This window comes from Ammospiza caudacuta, chromosome 31 (genome assembly GCF_027887145.1).
Source record: "Ammospiza caudacuta isolate bAmmCau1 chromosome 31, bAmmCau1.pri, whole genome shotgun sequence".
Taxonomy (NCBI): Eukaryota; Metazoa; Chordata; class Aves; order Passeriformes; family Passerellidae; genus Ammospiza; species Ammospiza caudacuta.
Window position 1 is genome coordinate 1,812,339 of NC_080623.1, and position 19,895 is coordinate 1,832,233.

Here is a 19,895-nt window from a genome sequence, read left to right on the forward strand (position 1 = left end):
TGTGGATCCTGGCAGGAATGGGGCAGCACCAGGCAAGGTGGGAATCCAGCCCCAACAGCAGGACAAGAACCTTGGGCAAGGAAAGAGCCAGGGCAGAAGGGGGGCAGATGAGGAAGGACCCAGAGCCCTTTGGGAATGCTGGTCCCAAAAGGAGATGGTCAGTGCCCATCCAGCCATCCCTCATCCCTGCAACCTCCAGCCAGGGGTGAAGAGGAGAGGGGCCGTCAGCTGGGTCTGCCAGAAAAATCCCCTTGTGCAACATTCCAGAGCAGCTTTCCAGGGAAAAGCCTCCAAGCTCCCACACCAATGGGACCCCCTCATCCATCACCTGGTGCAGGTGTGAGAGTCCTGGCCAAGCCAGCCCAGCATCTCCAGCAGGTGGGGACCCAGAGCAGGGAAAGGGATGGTCCCACCCAATGGTCCCATGGTGGGATGAACATCCCGGGGCTCCACTCCAGCAGCTGGGAAGGGTCATGGAATGATGTCTTGGGAAAGCTGGGACACCCCATTTACACCAGAGGAGGTTTTATGGTGGGTGAATGGTTGGGCTCCATGAACTGAAGAGTTTTACCCACTTTTCAATCATCTGGCCTTGTTCCTTAGACTGATTTGAGGGAATGGGGACAAGCTCCCAGAGCTGAGGCAGAGCAGCCCAATTTGTTGGGTTTTATTATTGAAAATGTCAAATCTGATGGTTTCTGTTTTTTAACCCAAGTTGCACAACACGTTGGACCATTGGCCATGTCAACGCATGGGTCCACCACCAATGAACCCTCCATGAAACATCTTTGCCAAATCCTTACCCATGCCCATGGCACCAGGACAGCTCCTGAGCCTCCGTGAGCCAGTGCTGGGTCTCTCTCCTGCATGCTGAGGGTGAGGATGCAGCCAAAAAAGCCCTGAGCAGCTCTGTGTGTTTTCTGTTTCCAGTGAAGTGTTCTAAGAGCCCATCCCAGCACATCTTCCTAGTGAATTTGCAGAGAAGATGCAAAAATCTGTATTCATCTTCCATCCTCCTGATTTGCAGAGACCTGAAAAATTTGACACGCTCAAGTCAAATGTGACACGTGATTTAAACTGCCACCAAAACACCGGGTGAAACATTTTCTTAAACCCAGCATTTAATTTCAACGTTTCCTATGGGAATGATTCTGTCCCAAAACACTGAACCAACTCCCCTTAACAATTCCAAAATGAAACTTTGCAGCTTTTTGACTCAAAAGCAGAATTTCCATCAAAGAAAATTATTTTAATTTGCAAATTGTTTATTTGCACAGGCTGTAAATGAAACAAGACACGAAATGCCTGCCGGGAAGGCAACACAGGGTGCAGCAAATCCAGAGTGGAACAATATTCCCAGCTGCCATCTGCTCAGTCGGAGCAATATCCCACTGCCCAAAGCAGTTGGAGGCCAGGAATGGAACAAATCCCTTGGGACAACTGAGTGGTAAATAAACACAAGGCCCCTGGGATCGTTGCCCTGTGATTGGATCCACTTTACAGGATACATGGACAATCCTTGTTTGTCTTCCCAGCTCCTTGTGCTGATCCAGGTTGGTTTTAGCAGGGAGAAATTAAACTCCACGCCAGCACTGTGGATCTTCAGAAGGAAAACCAAGCCAGGAGCAGGATGGAGCTGAGGGACGTGGAATGTGCACAGAGCTTGCCAAAACTGTGGGACTCCCCAGTAACACCATTTCCAGGGCTCTGTGTTCTTTACTGAGAGAGAAGATGTGCCCCAGGGCCAGGAGAAAGGATGGGATAGGACAAATACCCTGGGACCACCATCAGCCTTTGGAGTTCATATTTTCGTGTGGGGTCACAGCCCCAGCAGCCCAGCCCAGGGCAGGGAACTCTCCAAAGGCATTACAAGGAGATGTGGAGGATCCAGGTTCCTTCAGGGGCCACTAGCCAGGCACCAGAACAGGATAAAGGAGGTTCCAGACCCCTCCAAAAGTCTGAGGGTCCTTCAAGATGCAGCAGACCCATGGAGAACAAGCCCTCCCAGGCGTGTGCCAGGAAGCAGTGGTGGAGCTGAAGTTCTCTGCAAAGCCTGGAGTGCACCCAGAGTCTCCGTGCTGGCACAGAAAACAATTATCTGGGGAAAGCAGGTCACACCTACACTTCAAAGTCACCCAGGAGTTGGAGCTGACTGGCCTCCAGATACTGCTGGGAACAGGCTCAAAGGACCCAGCACGGGGAAACACCTATGGGAAAACTTCTGAGGAGCTAGTCCTAATTCATCCCTTCGGGAAATGGGATTCATGGACACCTCCCACCCAGGAGGTCTCAGAGGGCCCAGCTCACAGCACAGAGATGCTGTGAGTTCAGTGGTCTCCCGTGGAAAAACCTCAGTCTTGCTGGTCTTCATTAACGTGGGATGAAATAGTAAATTACGCCCGAAATGAGTCGGGTTTGAATTTAGCTTGGAAGCCCAAGTTTAACCCAAAGGCTTTAATTTAAGAAATTAACCTAAATTACAGCCTTGACTCTGCTGATAATTAAACTGAGATTAGGTAGCACAGGTGAACCAATGCAAGGTACTTTGACACACTCTTGTTTTACAAATATAGGTTTTTTTGCAAACAAAACAGAGAGGAGCATCCAAACATTTCAGCCTGAGAAGATGAAGGATTCTGAGGTGTATTCTGGACAGGAGCAGCAGAGTAGAGGGATGGAGAGGAGGTGATGAAAAGCTGTTGGAGACATCCCTCCTCACTAAACCACAGGCAAATGGCTCAGATTTCTCACTAAAGGGGCTGGAGTTGCATTTATTGCCCTGACACAGGCAGAACTCCCTAATCTCAAAGGAGAAGTTTTTACCTTGACAGCAGCATGGTGCCAGATGCAAATTCAGCCATGACTTTACTCCCAGGTTTACAGCGTTTGTAAAGTGTTCTCCTGCCTCTTGCTCTGGGCCTGCAGCGACTGCTCATCCTGGTGGAAGGAAATGAGGGAAGGGAGCTCCAGAGCCTGCCCAGCCTCTCTCACACCAGAGGGACCCTGGGCCAGAGGGACCTGCCCAGACACAGCTCCTGAGGTGGGATCAGGAGGAAAAGCTCCCGAGCAGTGCGCGAGCTCCAGCACCATCCCCTGGAACCTCTGTATCAGGAGGTCCCTGCACCAGAGCAGCAAATCCATTCCATGTCTGGAGCTGCAGAAGCATGGGAGACACACCCCCAGGAGCTACCTGGAAACTCTGTGTTTCATCAACAGAGCAGGGTGGGGACCCCCCTTTCCATCAGCCCATACCCCAAACCTGTAGCTACAGCTCCTTGTGCTCCCAGTTCTGCCTTTTGTAATTACCTCTGAAATTCCTTCCGGATGAGTGACGACCACATCACCTCCACCCTAGCAGAACATGGAATGGAAAGAAATTAATTCCTTCTCAGTTGCTTGGAGGAGCTGCATTATTACTGCTGTTATTAACCATGGGCTCCAACGCACTCGGTGGATTCCTTAGCCAAAAAAAGACAAGTTTCAGATGCAAAGGGAGCCTGAGGGGACAAAGGAAAGCACTGATACATCCCACTGGGAGAACTGGGGGAGCTCTGCCCTGCACACCCGGACTCCCCACGTTGTGTCTCTCCCTGGGGAGGGAGGATCTGCCCTTTGGTGCTGATCTCCACTGGAAAAACTGGAATAAAACTCCTTTCAGGTACTCAGAGCTAGGGGAGATGGAGAGAGCTGAGACAGTATTCCCGAAGGAACCATGGGCTGGCAACTTCCAGCTGCTTTTGAATGTCTTATGGTCATGGAGTGGTTTGGGTGCGAAGGGACTTTAAACCCCATCCCACCCCTGCCACGGGCAGGGACACCTTCCACTATCCCAGCCTGCTCCAGCCTGGCCTTGGACACTTCCAGGAGTGGGGCAGCCACAGCCTCTTTGGGCACCCTGTGCCCGGGCCTCGGCACCCTCACGAGGAGGAATTTCTTCCCAATATCCAACCTAATTTTCCCCTCTTTCTGTTGGAGATCTTTCTGCCTGGGACTGGAATCCAGCATGTGGGAATGAATCGCATGACCTCAAGTCCTGATATCTGTCTGTTGGTGGGCAAAGCCCCCAGACTGATCAATAATCCTTTCAAAAATGCCCTTTGGACACAGACTTTGCTTCTAATGTGCTTGCCTCCAGCTCCCAGGGCTGCGGAGTCACACACAGTGATGCGGCCTCACTGTGCAAAACCTGCAGGATTCAGCCCTTCCTTGCAATAAAATCTCAGTCTGACAATAAACACAAAACCAACCTGACAAACCCTGGCTAAGAAGAACATTGAATTTAAAACTTCCATTGCAAACATCACCTCTCAGACAGTTGGGAAACAATGGGGACACAAAAAAATTCTGGGAGTTTCCTGCACCTGGATATGTGACCAAGCAGGGGGAGATGGAAGCACAACTACCCCCACCATGGTGATTCCTCATTATTCCATTGATTTCTCATTATTCCATTCTTCCTGTGCTGCAGCAGCTACTGCTCTGGCCTGCAGCCAGCACAAGGGGAAGCTGCTCAGGGGTATCCATTTACCATTTCAGCCTTTTGTTTAAATAAATTGTATACAAATCCTATTTTCCTGAACGACACAAAACACCACAAGCACTTTTTGTCCCTCAAAATTAATTATTTTTTACATTTTTACCTTTTATTTTTACTCAAACCACCTGTTAAATGCAAAGGGCTGTGCTGGTACCTGTGGTGGGAAAGACCCAGGATGTCCTAGAGTGGTCCTGGGCAGAGGGAATCTTGCGCTTTCTAGTGAATTTCAGCAGGCAGGATCACACTTCCAGATGTGCTGAAAGAGCTGATTAAATCCTTGGGAAATGACATTGTGTTTATTAAGTGTGCATTGGGAACAGCCCTGGAGCGCTCCATTTCCACAGAGCCAGCGGAGTCAAGGCAGTTCCCATTCCCACAATCTTTCCTCCTATGTATATATTTCTGAGTTGTTTGCTTGTTTGTTTTCATCCTGCTAAAATAAAGTCTAAATCCACAAACCTGAGGTGGCAGCACATGTTTGTGACAGAGCTCAGTGGCAGCTGTCAAAATCCACACAGGAACAAATAGATCTTGTCAAAATATTCCATTTTAAATCACGTAATTATCTTTTTTAAAACAAGTGGAATAAGCCTGGAGAAGCAGGATTTCCCGCAGGATTTCCAGAGGGACCTGAGCTTTTTAGGGATGGGAGCAAAACTCTGCTGATTTCTGTGGTGGCTGCATGTGGTCCATGGAATCACAGGATGGTTTGGATGGGATGACCTTAAAGATCATCTAGCCATCATCTAGTCCTATGGACAGGGACACCTTCCATAGCCCAGGTTGTTCCAAATACTATCTAACCCAGCCTTGGACACTTCCCAGGATGGGGAGTCCACAACCTCTCTGGGCAAATTTCACAAGAATCTTATCACAAAGATATCCCAAAAACTCCAGGATATAACAGCTGACTGCAGGGCTGGCTGTGGAACTGGCACCAGTCCCACTCCTAAAGCACAAGGATTGAAACTTTCCCAAGCCCTGCTTGTGAACAAAAGGGGTGAAAGCAATCCCGAGGGATGAAGTTTTCCAATGACAGAGGTGTTGAGTGACAGGCACTTGAGCGGTGTTTTGCTGCCAGTGCCCAGTGTGACTCATCGCCACTTTCCAGCTTTGAAATGGGGACGAGTCTGGCTGTCTACAAAGACCGGCGACAGTTATTCCCAAACAATTCCCTGTTGCTGAGAACCTGGGCTGTATTATTTCAGCAGGGCGTGTGTGCAGAGTGAGTTCACTCTCCAGAATGCTGTTGGACATGCCAAGCCTAATTCATCAGAAAGATGATCCACCTCATCCAACCCATCCCAGGCTCATACATGCATAAAAGGGCTCTCCCCAGCCCTTGCAGAGCACAGGTTCACCTCTCTCCTTTCCCTCCTACTCCTTGCTCCAGGCCAGCACCTTTGCTCCTTTATTCTAGCTGCAGCATCCACCCCAATCCAAAAAGCCCCAGCAATGTCTCGCCAGTCCACCGTGAGGATTCAGAGGGGGAGAAGCGGCTTCAGCGCTGCTTCGGCCATGGTCCCCAACACGTGCCGGACCAGCTTCAGCTCCTGCTCTGTCACCCGCCTGGGCAGCTGCAATGCTGGCAGTGGCTTTGCCAGGGTCGGGGGGGGCTTTGGAAGCAAAAGCCTCTACAATGTTGGTGGCTGCAAGAAGATCTCCGTGGCTGGAAGGGGTGGCAGCTTCTATGGCTCGGCAGGGTTTGGTGGTGGAGCCGGGAGCGTGTACGGGGGCGGCTTTGGTGTTCCAGCCAACCTTGGTTACGGATACGGGGCCTTTGGGGGTGGCCCTGGATTCCCTGCTGGGGGCATCCACGAAGTCTCCATCAATCAGAGCCTTCTGAAACCGCTCAACTTGGAGATTGACCCTAACATCCAAAGGATCCGAAAAGAGGAGAAGGAACAAATCAAAACCCTCAACAACAAATTTGCCTCCTTCATTGACAAGGTGAGATCTGAGCTTTCCTAAATATCTGATTTTTTTGACAGGGACACTTTCCTGCTTGATGAGGAGAAAAGCTGATCAAGGAGGAATACAAGTGAGAAATAAGACTGGAAGATGCCCTGGAAGCTCCAGGGAATGGCACCTGTTCCATAGCGGTTGCTATGAATTAATCATCCAGTGTTTGAATTCCTCCTCATTTGCTGCTCCCACATCTCACAGGCAGTGGGGAAAGAAATCTCCAGAGGAGAATCCCACCCTTCTGGAGACTTTAGGCTGAGCATTTCAGGAGCCTTGGGAACAGCTTTGTAGATGATCAAATGAATTCCAGAAACCCACCTAAAATGACCAAGTAATTGGCACAAGGGAGAAGCAGCTTCTCAATGCTTGAATTCTCTCAAAGGCATTTAAATCCATCACCAAAATGTTTGGATTTTTAGTTCAAAATATCAAAATCTCATCCAAATCTCTCTGTCCACCACATTTCACTAATGCACAAAAACATCTGCTCAGCTCCTATTCTGGTCAAGCTGCTCCTCTGTGGTTGCAAGGAAAACACTGCAATATTTTGGATGTTTAGTGGGGTAGGGGAGCTCTACAGAAGGGAAGGAGAAGCAGCACCTTAACAATGTTATTTTAATTAAAGAGCAAGCCCTGCTTTGTTCCTTATTTGATTTTGCTCACATTTTTCACACAAAATCCCTGTACCTGGTCTCAATTTAAACAATGAATGAGAAGCCAGAAAATCAAGGGTTGTTCCAGAGTTTCTAGCACTTAACAGGGTCCCTGTAGCCAAATCTCCCAAGAGATGAGAATTTGGCTCTGAAAACCAGCTGGAAGGAGCATTTTACCCTCTCAGCCAGTTCTGAGACCCTCTCATTTGCAGGGAAATTCTCCCCAGTCTCTGTTCTTTCAAAGCCCCTTCAGGATATTTTTCCTTCCAGGTCCGATTCCTTGAGCAACAAAACAAAGTGCTGGAAACGAAATGGAGTTTGCTGCAGGAGCAGGGAATGAAAACAGTGAGGAACAACCTGGAGCCGCTTTTCGAGACCTACATTAACAATCTGCGGGTGCAGCTGAACTCCTTGCTGAGCGACAAGGGGAGGCTGGAGGGAGAACTCGTCAACACCCAGTACCTGGTTGAGGACTTCAAGAAGAAGTAAGTCTTGAGCTAATGCTCTACTCACCTGGGCAGATGCAGCCTTTCTCCTCTCAACATCCTTAAACCAGCTGGGGGATCCAGGAGAGTTTGGGATCCTGGAATTCTGGGCAATGACATTTTCTCAAAGAGAAATTTTGTCAGTAACGGAGTAACAGATTTGAGTATGCCAAGATTTGGGGAATAATTTGGAGCATGATCAAAGACTTATTAACTAAATTACCTACTGAGAGGGAAAAATTACACAGTAGGTCTGAAAGTTTCAGAGCAGCACATTTCATTTGCTTAAAACAGCAGAAGGAGGATGACTAATGGCCAGAAATAAATAAAAAAATAATGGATTTGTTAGAATTGTTTTGATGTACTTGTTTTAACTGGTTCAGCTCCTGGTGTCTCATTGAGGGAAAAGAGCATTGTATGCAAAATGCTCTGAAGGAAATTCATTTCAGCAAACTCAAATCTTTCAGTTACCTGCCCAAACAAAAACTCCCTGTGCCATCCTCCTTTAGGTACGAAGATGAGATCAACAGAAGGACCATTGCAGAGAACGAATTTGTGACGCTCAAGAAGGTGAGAGCAAATTCCAGGGCACTGTGAGATGGCTCACTGTAGAGCTCTGATCACCCACTCAGTCACAAATCCACCTATTACAATTCCAACCTCTTCAGTTTTATTATGGTTTCTTCCCTGGACTGTTATCACAATGCATGTTCCTGATCTACTGATAGGGGTGTGAACCACCCAAGAATCTCTCATCCCCCAGGATGTAGATGCTTCCTACATGAACAAGGTGGAACTCCAAGCCAGGGCAGATGCGCTGAGTGAAGAAATTAATTTCCTGAGAGCACTTTATGAAGCAGTGAGTACAACCAGCTCCAAAATATTCCAGCCCTCAGTGAAGGCTTCTCTCCCTCCGGGAGATGCTAAATCCTTCCCCTCTGTTGAGTTGCACCAACACCTGAGCTGTTCAGATAACGATCTGTAACAGCCTCTCCCAGGTCTGCAGCTCACCTGGAAGGGTGAAAAGGCATCTCCCAAGGGGATTACCTCATTCTCTGTGCTCTTTGCAGGAGCTGTCCCAGATGCAGACCCAGATCTCTGATACCTCTGTGGTTCTCACCATGGACAACAACCGGAACCTGGACCTGGACAGCATCATCTCTGAGGTCAAGGCTCAGTACGAGGACATCGCCAACCGGAGCCGTGCCGAGGCCGAGTCCTGGTACCAGACCAAGGTGAAGGATCTGGGGTTTCCATGCTCTTATCTTCATATCTTGTCTGGAACAGATTAAGACCGACTCTTCCAAGAAAACCTTCCCAGCTGTTGATCTGGGGTGGAGGAGGGACTCTCCAGGCTCCTGGTAACTCCAAAAATGGGGGATTTTCCTTTGATTGGTTGTTCCTCTCTATGACAGTACGAGGAGCTGCAGGCCACGGCTGGCAGGCATGGGGACGACCTCCGGAACACCAAGCAGGAGATCTCAGAGCTCAACCGCCACGTCCAGAGGCTCCGATCAGAGATTGACAGCGTGAAAAAGCAGGTAAAGGGCAGCAAACCCCATCTTTAACCAATTTACCTCTGGACTTGCAAGGGAGAGGAAAGAAAAGGTTGGAGCAACCTGAGCAGTTCTGCTCAGTTTGACTCTTTTTCATTCAAAAAGAAAACTGTCACTAAAACTGGTGGAGCTGATGGTGCTGGGATAAAACCTTGTGATTTCAGGGGAGGTAAAGAAAAACCTGGGTCTGGGGTGGGGACTTTGAGCAGAACTTTGTGTTCCATAGTGTGCAAACCTGAAAGCTGCCATCGCCGATGCTGAGGAGCGCGGGGAGCTGACCCTCAAGGACGCCAGGGCCAAACTGGCTGAGCTGGAGGATGCTCTGCAACAGGCCAAGGCTGACCTGGCCCGGCAGCTCCGGGAGTACCAGGAGCTCATGAACGTCAAGCTGGCCCTGGACATCGAGATTGCGACCTACAGGAAGCTGCTGGAGGGCGAGGAGTGCAGGTGGGTGGGAAACATCCAGCCCTGAGGCTGGCACAGGAGAAGCTCAGCATTTCTGGAATGCTAAACAGGGGGCACAGAGTGGGGGGACTTTCCCAGATAATGGAAATAACAAAAATCTGTGAATTATGCTGTGATTTTATTTTTCACCCCAAAGGCCTCTGGGAAACATATCTTATTGTTCCCCCTCCAATATCAACAGACTTTTAATCCTCTTCCTTATGTTCCATCCCCAAACAGGCTGGCTGGAGATGGGGTCCCAGTGAATATCTGTAAGTCTCTAAAATATAAGAATTACCTTATTTAAACATTCCTGTGTCTCTACACCAAGAAGCCAATGCCTGGAGATACTGAAACATTTCCTTCTCCTCTTTGCAGCCGTCACCAGAACAACAGTGGGATCGGGATACGGAGGAGGCAGCAACCTCAGCATGGGAGGGGGGATCTGCAATTTGGGGAACAGCTTCAACTGTGGGGGCGTTCCCGGGGTGAGCAGCACCACCCTCGGAGCTGGCAGCAGCTCCAGCATGAAGTTTGTCTCCAGCTCCTCCACCAGAAGAAGTTACAGGAGCTAAAATCCTCCCTCCAGTCACCGCCACGCACCATAAAACACCAAAACTGGTCCTTTACTGGAGCGTGGTGGGGTGAGCACAACCAGGGCCACCTGCACCCCAAGTCCTTCCCAAAGGAGCCTTACTTTAGGAACTCTCTCTCAGCTGTGTTGTCTTGCACACATCCTGTTGGGCTCAGCCCTGAACCTGAGTCTCACTGGGTTAAATTTGCAGCTCGCTTGCTCCAGCTCTGCAATTTTTTGGCCGGATTTTGTATATAAAATGTGTCCCATGACTGTTCGTCTCTCTTCACTTTCTGGAGTTTGTCTAATAAAAATGCACATGTAATTTATTCTATTTTGTAGTCCTTTTAATTAAAGAGGTGTAAGAGCACATGCAAACACAGGTACCAAGAACTTTCCCTCAGGCCCTGACCAGTTAAAGGCTCAGATTTTTGCTTCTCACTCAGATTTACTGAATTTCACTGTCAGCAGCCAGAACACCCCAGCCCAGCAGAACCTCAGAGGGAGGTTTGGTGCTGATTTCGACATTCCCTCCCCACTGTGCAAGGAAAACACCTGGAAGCCAAACACCAGGACACGCCAAGGCAGGAGTCAGGCACAGGGGAAAAGGTCTGAGCTTCATTTACTTCCAGCTCCCAGGCCATCGAGCACCCAAGAGCCTGGATCCTGGGGGTGAGATCCCAGTGCCAGGTGTGTTATGTACTTGTACAAACCTCAAACAAGAGGGAATTAACTCCCAGGGGAGCCAGAGAAACCCCTGGCCTGTTCAGGTGAATCATCCATCTCAAACCCCTGGTGTCACCCACGCCTTGGAGCCAGCAGTGCCAACATCTGCCTGAGCAGGCTGAGAGCCCTCCCTGGCTCAGGGTCCTGGTGCTGATGTTCCTTCCCCTCTAACCACACAGAGGGGCAGGGTCAGGTCCACACTCTGGTCAGTAAGAATTATGAACCAGCTGTGGCCCTACACTGAATTAAATATCACTAATCCAGTTGCTATTAAAAAAACCAAGAAAGGGATTTGTTTCACTGTTGAAAAGGGAAAGTCTTCAAGATCCAGTGTTTCTTCACGTTCATAGGATATGTTGGTCTTGTTTTGAGAAGGTGGAAGAAAAACAGAGGAGGTGTAGGGCTTTCAGATGTGGTTCTGACTAATTGGGAGAAATTAATGGAGAAGTAAAAGCAGAGAAACATCTGCAGTGACAAATCTCACTGCTGGAAGGTCACTTGAATTAACAGTTGTGACTGGAAAAAACATGCCAGCCCTCACTCCCTGGATTTTAATAGGTTCAAGTAATGAGTAGAGGGGCCCTCTTAAGAAAATGCTCATGGATTTGGGGAAATGGAAGGGAACTGGCAGTGCTGGAATGACAGACTGATTCAGGGTTTCCTTCACGACCAGTAGTTTCCCATAATTTTCTAGGATGCCCTGTACTCTGTGTGTGTGTCCCTGAGGAAGTCTCCTTCCTGAAATCTTGCAGGCTTGGTTGTGGGTCCCCACTCCCGCCCCACCACCTCCCTCAGCAGCCTCCAGGGAAGGAGCAATATCCTCCCTCCATCAGAACAGCAGCCTGGGCCAGCTCAGCCAATGGCTTTCCTTCTGCTGCCCAAACACACCCTCTCTAACCACGAGGATGTAGGACTGTATAATCCCAGAATCCCTGAGGCTGGAAAAGCCCTCCCAGACAATGGAATCCAACCTGTGCAACCCCCACCTTGTAACCCAGCCCAGAGCACCACGTGCCACATCCAGTCCTTCCTTGGACACCTCCAGGATGGGGACTCCAAACCTCCCTGGGCAGCCCCTGACAATGCCCATGAAGAAATTCCCCTGATGTCCAACCTAAACCCCCCCTGGCACAGTCTGAGGCTGCTTGCTCTTGTCCTGTTGTTCCCCTGGAGCACAGCCTAACTCTGCCCTGGCTGCCCCCTCCTCAGGGAGTTGTGCAGAGCCAGAAGGTCCCCCCTGACCCTCCCTTTCTCCAGGCTGAGCCCCCTCAGCTCCCCCAGGAGCTCTCCAGACCGTTCCCTGGTGCTCCAGCCCCAGCTCCATTCCCATCTCTGCCTCATGTTTTGAGGGGTCACTACACGGGGCATTAGCAGGAGTCTTGGAGAGCCCACCACCACAAAACAGCTGGGGATTGGGAAGGATGTGGAGGGAATTTCCCAGACCTTGTATTTCTGTGAAAACTGTCCACATTCCACAGCATCATCAAGGTTGGAAGAGGTTGAAGGTCCTTCAGGAGGACCCAGTCCAGCTGCCAGCCCAGCACTACCATGACCACCCTAAATCCAAATGTGCCAAATCACCCTGACCAGGAAATATCAGAATCTGGCCCAGGAGGGAGTTTCCATCACCTGTGACACCAACACTTGTTCTCACGTCCAACAGGGACATCAGAAGGTGCTGCCCACTGCATCCACACCTGGGTCACAGCACAGAGAGTACAAAGCCTGTCCTCCAGCCCAGGAAATGCCAGGGCCAGAATATTTGTTTGGATGCTCAACCAACCTCCAGCTGTCCTTGCTGAAGAGCAGGGCCCTGGTCTCCAGGCTGTCACCTCCTGCATCCCATCAGGTTGCAGCCATGACCTGGGGCTGGTATTCCAGCAGGAGAAGATGATCCCCAGTAATTCCAGCCCAGCCCAGATTAAAGCCTTAGTCATAATGACATGGATGGTGCTGGCACTCAGGGGCCTGGATTTGCAGTGTGTGGAGGGAGCTGATTGCAGGTTGGTGCCCATAAGGATTTTACAGAGTTCTTTAGGACGGCCTGAGGCTCAGTCACAGGAGCTCCTCTCTCTTAAAAAGGGCTGCTTGTTGTAACACACAAGAGCTGAAACACTCCCAAGACAGTTATTGTCATTCCAGGGTGTGTAATGCAAATGTTACAAGAACAGAGAGAAAAATAGAAATAAAAATAAAAAAGCTTGGCTGAAGGCAAAAAGAGATGATGGAAAACTTCCCATTTCCCTCCTGAGACCTTCTGGTCACATTGACTCTTTTGTTCAGCTGCCACATGTGCCAGGACAAGCTCCTGAAAGATGCACCTGCAAACACCTGTGGCACATCCCTGTGCCTGGACATGGCTGGGCAAAGCTATGGATTGTCACTGTTGAGTAAGAAATGACACAGGCTCACCAGAAGGCTGATTGGTATAACGTGTGGTTTATTTTGGACTGCTTTTTAAAATAAGTTTTGATTTAGGTGGACTTGATTGGTTATTTAATTAATATATTTCACTTGGCTAGTTAATTAACAAGATGCCCTTCTTATACATAATCTTTGAGAAAAACAAGAAAACAGAGAGTAGAAAAACAACCTGCAGGTTATTTATAATAATAAGTCATCATGTGTTTATTTTCAGCTTTCTGAAGTCTTTCTGGCTGATTCTGGGAAACTTTATTCAGTTTTCTCACTCTCTGACCAGGCTGTCACATCCACAATGGATTCCCAGAAATGCTCTGTGGGAGCACTGCCACCTCCTCCAAGGAGTGGGTGCTCAGCTGAGCCCCTGACAAACCCCAGGGGCTGCAGGGGCTGGGAAAAGCATGCCCACCTCTGGGCACCCAGACAAGGCACCAGGGAAGGAGCAATGTCCTCCAGACAAGGCTGCAGATTCTTGGGAGCATCTCGCCTGCTCTAGGACAATCCCCTGTGTGCCAGAGCTGAGATGCTGTGTCCTTCACCAGGGAAATGTCCTGTTTGGCTTTTCCTGGAAGCCACAGGGGGTAGGAGTGAAGAGAGGCCTCTGTGAGCAATGTCCTAAACACTGAATTTCCTGGTGAGTAAGAGGGGAAAACAACAGGCATGGGGAGGGCAGCCTGGTGGCTCCATGTAGAGAAAAGGTCGTCCTATGAGTCAGGAAACAGATCAAAAATCTGCACAGGTGAAGCCCTGAGAAATTGCCGAGTCAGGGTTTGTGGCATCACAGATGATGGAAACTCCCTTCTGGAGCAGGTTCTGATATGTCACCATCTATTGTCGGTCTAAATCAGGGTGATTTGGCACATTTGGGCACATGGCTTAGGGTGATCATGGTAGTGCTGGGCTGGCAGCTGGACTGGGTCCTCCTGAAGGTCTCTTCCAACCCTGATGATTCTGTGGAATGTGGACAGTTTTCACAGAAAGAAAAGGTCTGAGAACACCGTTCATAAAATTCCCTCCACATCCTTCCCATTCCCCAGCTGTTTTTTGGGGGTGGGTTCTCCAAGACTCCTCCATCACCCTCCTGGCCCTCCCTCCATCACCTCTTTCCCTCTCCTGTACCGGTTGTGCTTTAAAGAATTCTTGTTTAGGCACGAGAACAAGAGAACAGCTCCCATCAGGTTGGGAACTGGAGTTTGCTCAGAACCACAACCCATGATCAGACACTTCTCAGAGCTCAGACCCTCCACCAGGAACCAGTGTTCCAAAATCAAACAAATTAATCTCACACAACCTGAGTTGATTCATCCATGGACTGGAGATGAGCAAGCATTTGCCATACAAGTAACCATCTCCTGCAGCTGTGGAAGGAGGGAGTGGGAAAGGGGTGGCTGCAAACAGGAGCTGAGAAGCCACTATTGAGATTTTCTCAGATATTTCAACACAAAAAAAAAAATGCAACCTCTGCCCTTTTTTGAAAGCTCCATAGATGCTCATGGTGAACTCACTGTGGGTGTGCCGGGCCCGGTTAATCAGTGGGATAAGCATCACACTGGAGCCATCCCCACCTCAGGAGGGTATAAAGGGCCAGTCCTAGGCTGGGGGAGCACAGCTTCACCTCCAGCCACTTCCTCTCATTCCTTTATTCCTTGGATCACTCCTGGCAGCCATGTCCCGCCAGTGCACTGTGAGGAGCCAGGCAAGAAGGAACTTCAGCGCTGCTTCTGCCTTCATGCCAAACGCCAGCAGCTCCAGCCTCTGCCTGCGCCCTGCACTCCAAGCTGGGAGCTGTGGGGCCACCACTGCCTATGGAAGGCTCACTGGAGGCTTTGGAAGCAGGAGCCTCTACAACCTCGGTGAATGCCAGAGGATCTCCATAGCCGGAAGAGGTGGTGTCCCCTACGGACCCGCAGGTTTTGGTGCTGGCACTGGGATCTCCTGTGGGTTTGGTGGGGCAGCTGCTGGTCCTTTTGGGTTTGGTGGGGCAGCTGCTGGTCCTTTTGGGTTTGGTGGTGGCCCTGGATTCCCTGCTGTCCCAGTTGGGGGCATTCATGAAGTGTCAATCAACCAGAGCCTTCTGAAGCCACTCAACCTGCAGATTGACCCCCACATCCAGAATATCCGCAAGAATGAGAAGGATCAGATTCAAACCCTCAACAATAAATTTGCCTCCTTCATTGACAAGGTGAGAACTGAGATTCCTGGTTATACTTTGGTGGGGAAGCACAAACAAGGGTGAATTATATCTTTAGCCACAATTTTGCTGCTCCTGTACTGCCAGCATTCTGAAATCCCAGCAGCCTGGGAACAAATCCTGAGGGTTTCCAGCTTTGAGACCATTTACATGTTTCAGGAATGCAGCAGTGAGACCAGAAAACAGGGACAAAGTGGTGGTACTGGATGTAAGGAAGCAGAGTTGGGAGAGAGAGCAGGAGTGTTTAATTTGTCAACTGAAGGGCTGAGACCTCCCACCTTCTAGCAAGTAAATCCTTGCAGGATGTGCCTCACATCTCCAAGGAAAACCATTCTAAAACATCCTTCTCTCTCCAGGTCCGATTCCTTGAGCAACAAAACAAGGTCCTGGAGACCAAGTGGGCCCTTCTGCAAGAACAGGGAAACAAAACAGTGAAAAAGAACATTGAGCCCCTCTTTGAGACCTACCTGAACAACCTCAGGAGGCACCTGAGCAGCCTAACGACAGACAAGGAGAACCTGAGAGGGGAGCTGAGCAAGATGCAGACCATTGCTGAGGACTTCAGGAACAAGTGAGTCTGTTCGTGGTCTGCCTGGGCCTGGGTGGGCTGCAACAGATGCAGAAAATGAGGGAAAAAAGCCTTTTTGCTAACTCAATCCTCTGAGAAAAGCCCGAGTTTAATACAAGATATGGCTGAAAAGTAACAGATAGAAAATTACAGAGCAAAAAGACCAAGGTGCAAAGCTGTACATACAAAAAAAAAATTAGAGACTGGTCCTGGAAACATGAAATAATTTTAAAACAAACCTAGACCACCCCTCCACCTCCATTCCACAGATATGAAGATGAGCTCAACAAGCACGCGGATGTCGAAAATGAGTTTGTGACCCTGAAGAAGGTGAGTGCCTGCCCACATGGCCTCCCAGCCCTGCAAGAAACCCTTTCTCCAGCTTTTCCTCTGCTTCTCTGAAACTCACCTCATTCTGATGATGTGCTTCCTCTCCTAGAAAGTGGACACTGCCTACCTGGGCAAGGCAGAGCTGCAGGCCACGCTGGATTCGCTCACAGAGGAGATCGACTTCCTTAGAGCCCTCTACGAAACTGTGAGCACCAGAGCTTATACCTTTCTCCTTGCCTTCCTCTCCCATTCCAGAGCCTCAGGGCTGATTATTTCCCCCTCTGTTGCACTAAATAATTCAATGGTTTTTCCATTTCACATTTTTGCATGCAGCTGTCTTGGAAAAATCCTTTTGTTCACCCAGCTCTCCCCTCTAACCCTGGGGCTTTCCATCCTCCAAGCAACATTTGTGTTGTGACTCTCAGGAGTATTTTCTGCTTTTGCAGGAGCTGTCCCAGATACAGAGCCAGATCTCTGACACCTCTGTTATCCTGACCATGGACAACAACCGGAGCCTTGACATGGAGGGCATCATTGCCGAGGTGAAGGCGCAGTACGAGGACATCGCCAACCGGAGCCGCGCCGAGGCCGAGTCCTGGTACCAGTCCAGGGTAAGTGTCCCGGGAGGCTTCTGCAAAGGGAAAACCATCCTCCCATCCCCAAATTCCCCAAGGGAGGTGGTTCCCACTGTGATTTTGAAACACAGAATGTCTCCAGATTTAATAACCCTATGAAATTCAGAAGTGTTAATTTGGGATTGAGAACACACACACATTTTTGAACACGCAAACAGCCCCAAACCTGCACTGTTGGGCTCTAAATCCAGCTTATTTTCCTTTGACTGGTTGTCCCTCTTTGTGACAGTACGAGGAGCTGCAGGCCACGGCTGGCAGGCATGGGGACGACCTCCGGAACACCAAGCAGGAGATCTCAGAGCTCAACCGCCACATCCAGCGGGTTCGATCCGAAATCGACAGCGTGAAAAAACAGGTAAAGTGCAGCAAACATAACCCTTGCTGTGACCCCACCTCTGAGTTGCCCAGGGAATAAAAATAAAATCAACCAAGGGAGTTCTGCTGGATCAGGAATGAACGTGACTGGATTTATATGAGAGCAGTGACATCACCAAGAGTTACTCAGTGTAGTGTCAATCACCGCAAGGAGATTCTGAGAGTTGTGGAGGTAAATCCAGACTGGGACCTGACTCAGAACATGGATCAGTTCAATGAACTGAATTAAATTCATGGATCAGTGACGGTTAAGATCACACCCTATTGATGTTAACCCAAAGATCAGACGTGGGATTGGGACCTCAGGATACAAAGAGCTGGATTATGCTCTTGATAAGGAAAGAAAATCCGGATTTTCTCCTGCAGGTCAATGGATTGCAGAATTCCATCAATGATGCAGAACATCGTGGGGAGATGGCTCTCAAGGACGCCAGGGACAAACTGGAGGACTTGGAGACAGCTCTGCAGAAAGCCAAGGCTGACCTGGCCCGGCAGCTCCGGGAATACCAGGAGCTCATGAATGTCAAGCTGGCCCTGGACATTGAGATCGTGACTTATAAGAAGCTGCTGGAGGGCGAGGAGTGCAGGTGAGTGAGATTTTATATCCCAGTTTTCAGAGGTGCAATGGAGTTAAAGACCCTGGTCAGGTTTAGATCCACATTCAGACCTGAAAGCTGTTTAAAGACCAGTAAGTGCCTGTGAAGAGGAGCTGTTTGGGAATAGCAGCCTTTCATACAAACTTTGGACCTTTCAAAAATATTCAAAGGAAATTTTCCTGCCTTTGTGAGGTTCCCTTTGAAGTCTCACTGGCTCTCTTTTGCTCCCTGACAGGCTCTCTGGGGAAGGTGCTGCCTCAGTGAACATCTGTAAGTAACTTTTAGAGACATTTGGCACTTTCTATATCTACCTCCCACCCCTGCTCAGAGCCTATCCCACTCATCCACTGCCTGTGGATTCCTCTCATGATGTTGTTTTTCCCTGGCAGCTGTGACCAGAAGCACTTCAGGAACAGGATATGGAGGCACGAACTACCTGAGCTCCAGTGGTGGGCCCGGAGGTGTGATCTGTGCTGGAATGGGAATGGGCTCCATCTCTGGAAGTGGATACGGCACAGGTGGCTCTTGCATGGTCGGAGGCAGCAGCTCCAGCTTCAAGTCCATCTCCACCGGCTCTTCCATGAGGGGATGTTACTGAGGAACTGACTCCAGGCCCTAGTGCCACCAGTGCTGAGGCTTCTCTTGGGTCCAAACCTTATCTGGCTCCTTCAAAAGATTTAGAAATCAAACCCATGTGTCATTAGTTATATAAAAGATGCTGTGCTCCTGTTTGTCCTGTGACCCTCAACATTCCTCATTTCCCAGTGTTTGTCTAATAAAAGGCATGTGGAATTAACTATGTCGCATCCTCTTTTCAATTCCAATTCTTTTCTCTTACCTTGTGGCAAAGGTTGGCTGGTGCAGTACAGTAACTTTGCTGCTTTGAAGGTAAAAAAGGCACATGGAAGTTGAGACACCTCCTTCCTCTCCAAGTCCATGGACCTCATATCCAACAGGAATAAAACACTTGGATGTTCTATTTCCATGAGGATGGGAAGATATGTGCCCTTCCTACTTGGCACAAAACAAAGTTCTTCTGCCTTAATTCCTACATTATGACATCTCAGCCTTTTATGCCACAGTAGTTGTGCCCAAACCTCTGTAATTGAATAGGATGACTCATGGAGGGATATAAATCTGGTTTTCCCAAGAAGATGAGTGCTGCAGCTCATCTGATCTGCACACACATCTGCAGGGACTGATAAAACACCTCCACTGCCATTACCATAATTAGAAATGGAAAACACCCATTAAACCTCCAAAGCAACCCTTTTTGGGAGGAATAATATCCCCAGAGGAGGTTTTGAGACAGCGAAAGACTCTCAGGGCACTGGACAGGAAGTGGCTTGTCCTCTTCAGTACCTGCCCATCTTTTTCCAGGCTCTCTAGTCCACATCCCACTGGCAGCAGCAGAGCTGGAGTTTGGTTTGTTATTTAAGCACTGTCCAGCATCAAAGCTCCATCCAGAGCTACATGAATGGGGAAGGGTCTGCAGGGGCAACACAAGGAGCAGCTGATGGTTGGCTTGTCTGCCTTGGAAAAGAGGAGACTGAGGTGAGACTCCTCGGGGGCTGCAGCTTCATGCCCAGGGACAGCTCCGGCCTCTGCTCTGGGGACTAGAGACAGGACCCAGGGAATGGCTGGAGCTGCCCCAGTGGAGGTTTAGGTTGGATATCAGGAAAGGTTCATCCCCAGAGGGTGGTGGGGCACTGAACAGGCTCCCCAGAGAATGGTGTGCTGGTTTTACCATTGGAACTACTACAGAAGTGGGGTTTTTAGAGAAGAGCTGTTGAGAGCTTCCTCTGTGCCTGATTAAAACCAATCAGCGAGTCGTTTTGG

At 49.4% G+C, this 19,895-nt stretch overlaps 2 protein-coding genes across 2 annotated transcripts; both read left to right on the top strand.

The window, feature by feature from the left end:
• Window positions 1-5,917: 5,917 nt before the first annotated feature.
• On the top strand, window positions 5,918-10,527 carry LOC131569820 (keratin, type II cytoskeletal 75-like). The gene is made up of 9 exons (XM_058822111.1): window positions 5,918-6,487; window positions 7,426-7,640; window positions 8,150-8,210; window positions 8,404-8,499; window positions 8,711-8,875; window positions 9,056-9,181; window positions 9,423-9,643; window positions 9,881-9,912; window positions 10,019-10,527. Exons 1-9 carry the CDS (start codon window positions 5,993-5,995, stop codon window positions 10,213-10,215), a joined length of 1,608 nt encoding a protein of 535 aa, XP_058678094.1. The 5' UTR covers window positions 5,918-5,992; the 3' UTR covers window positions 10,216-10,527.
• A 4,454-nt stretch (window positions 10,528-14,981) lies between these two features.
• Window positions 14,982-18,852, top strand: LOC131569918 (keratin, type II cytoskeletal 75-like). The gene is made up of 9 exons (XM_058822238.1): window positions 14,982-15,543; window positions 15,909-16,123; window positions 16,390-16,450; window positions 16,560-16,655; window positions 16,897-17,061; window positions 17,315-17,440; window positions 17,827-18,047; window positions 18,292-18,326; window positions 18,446-18,852. Exons 1-9 carry the CDS (start codon window positions 15,028-15,030, stop codon window positions 18,652-18,654), a joined length of 1,644 nt encoding a protein of 547 aa, XP_058678221.1. The 5' UTR covers window positions 14,982-15,027; the 3' UTR covers window positions 18,655-18,852.
• The last annotated feature ends 1,043 nt before the right edge of the window (window positions 18,853-19,895 follow it).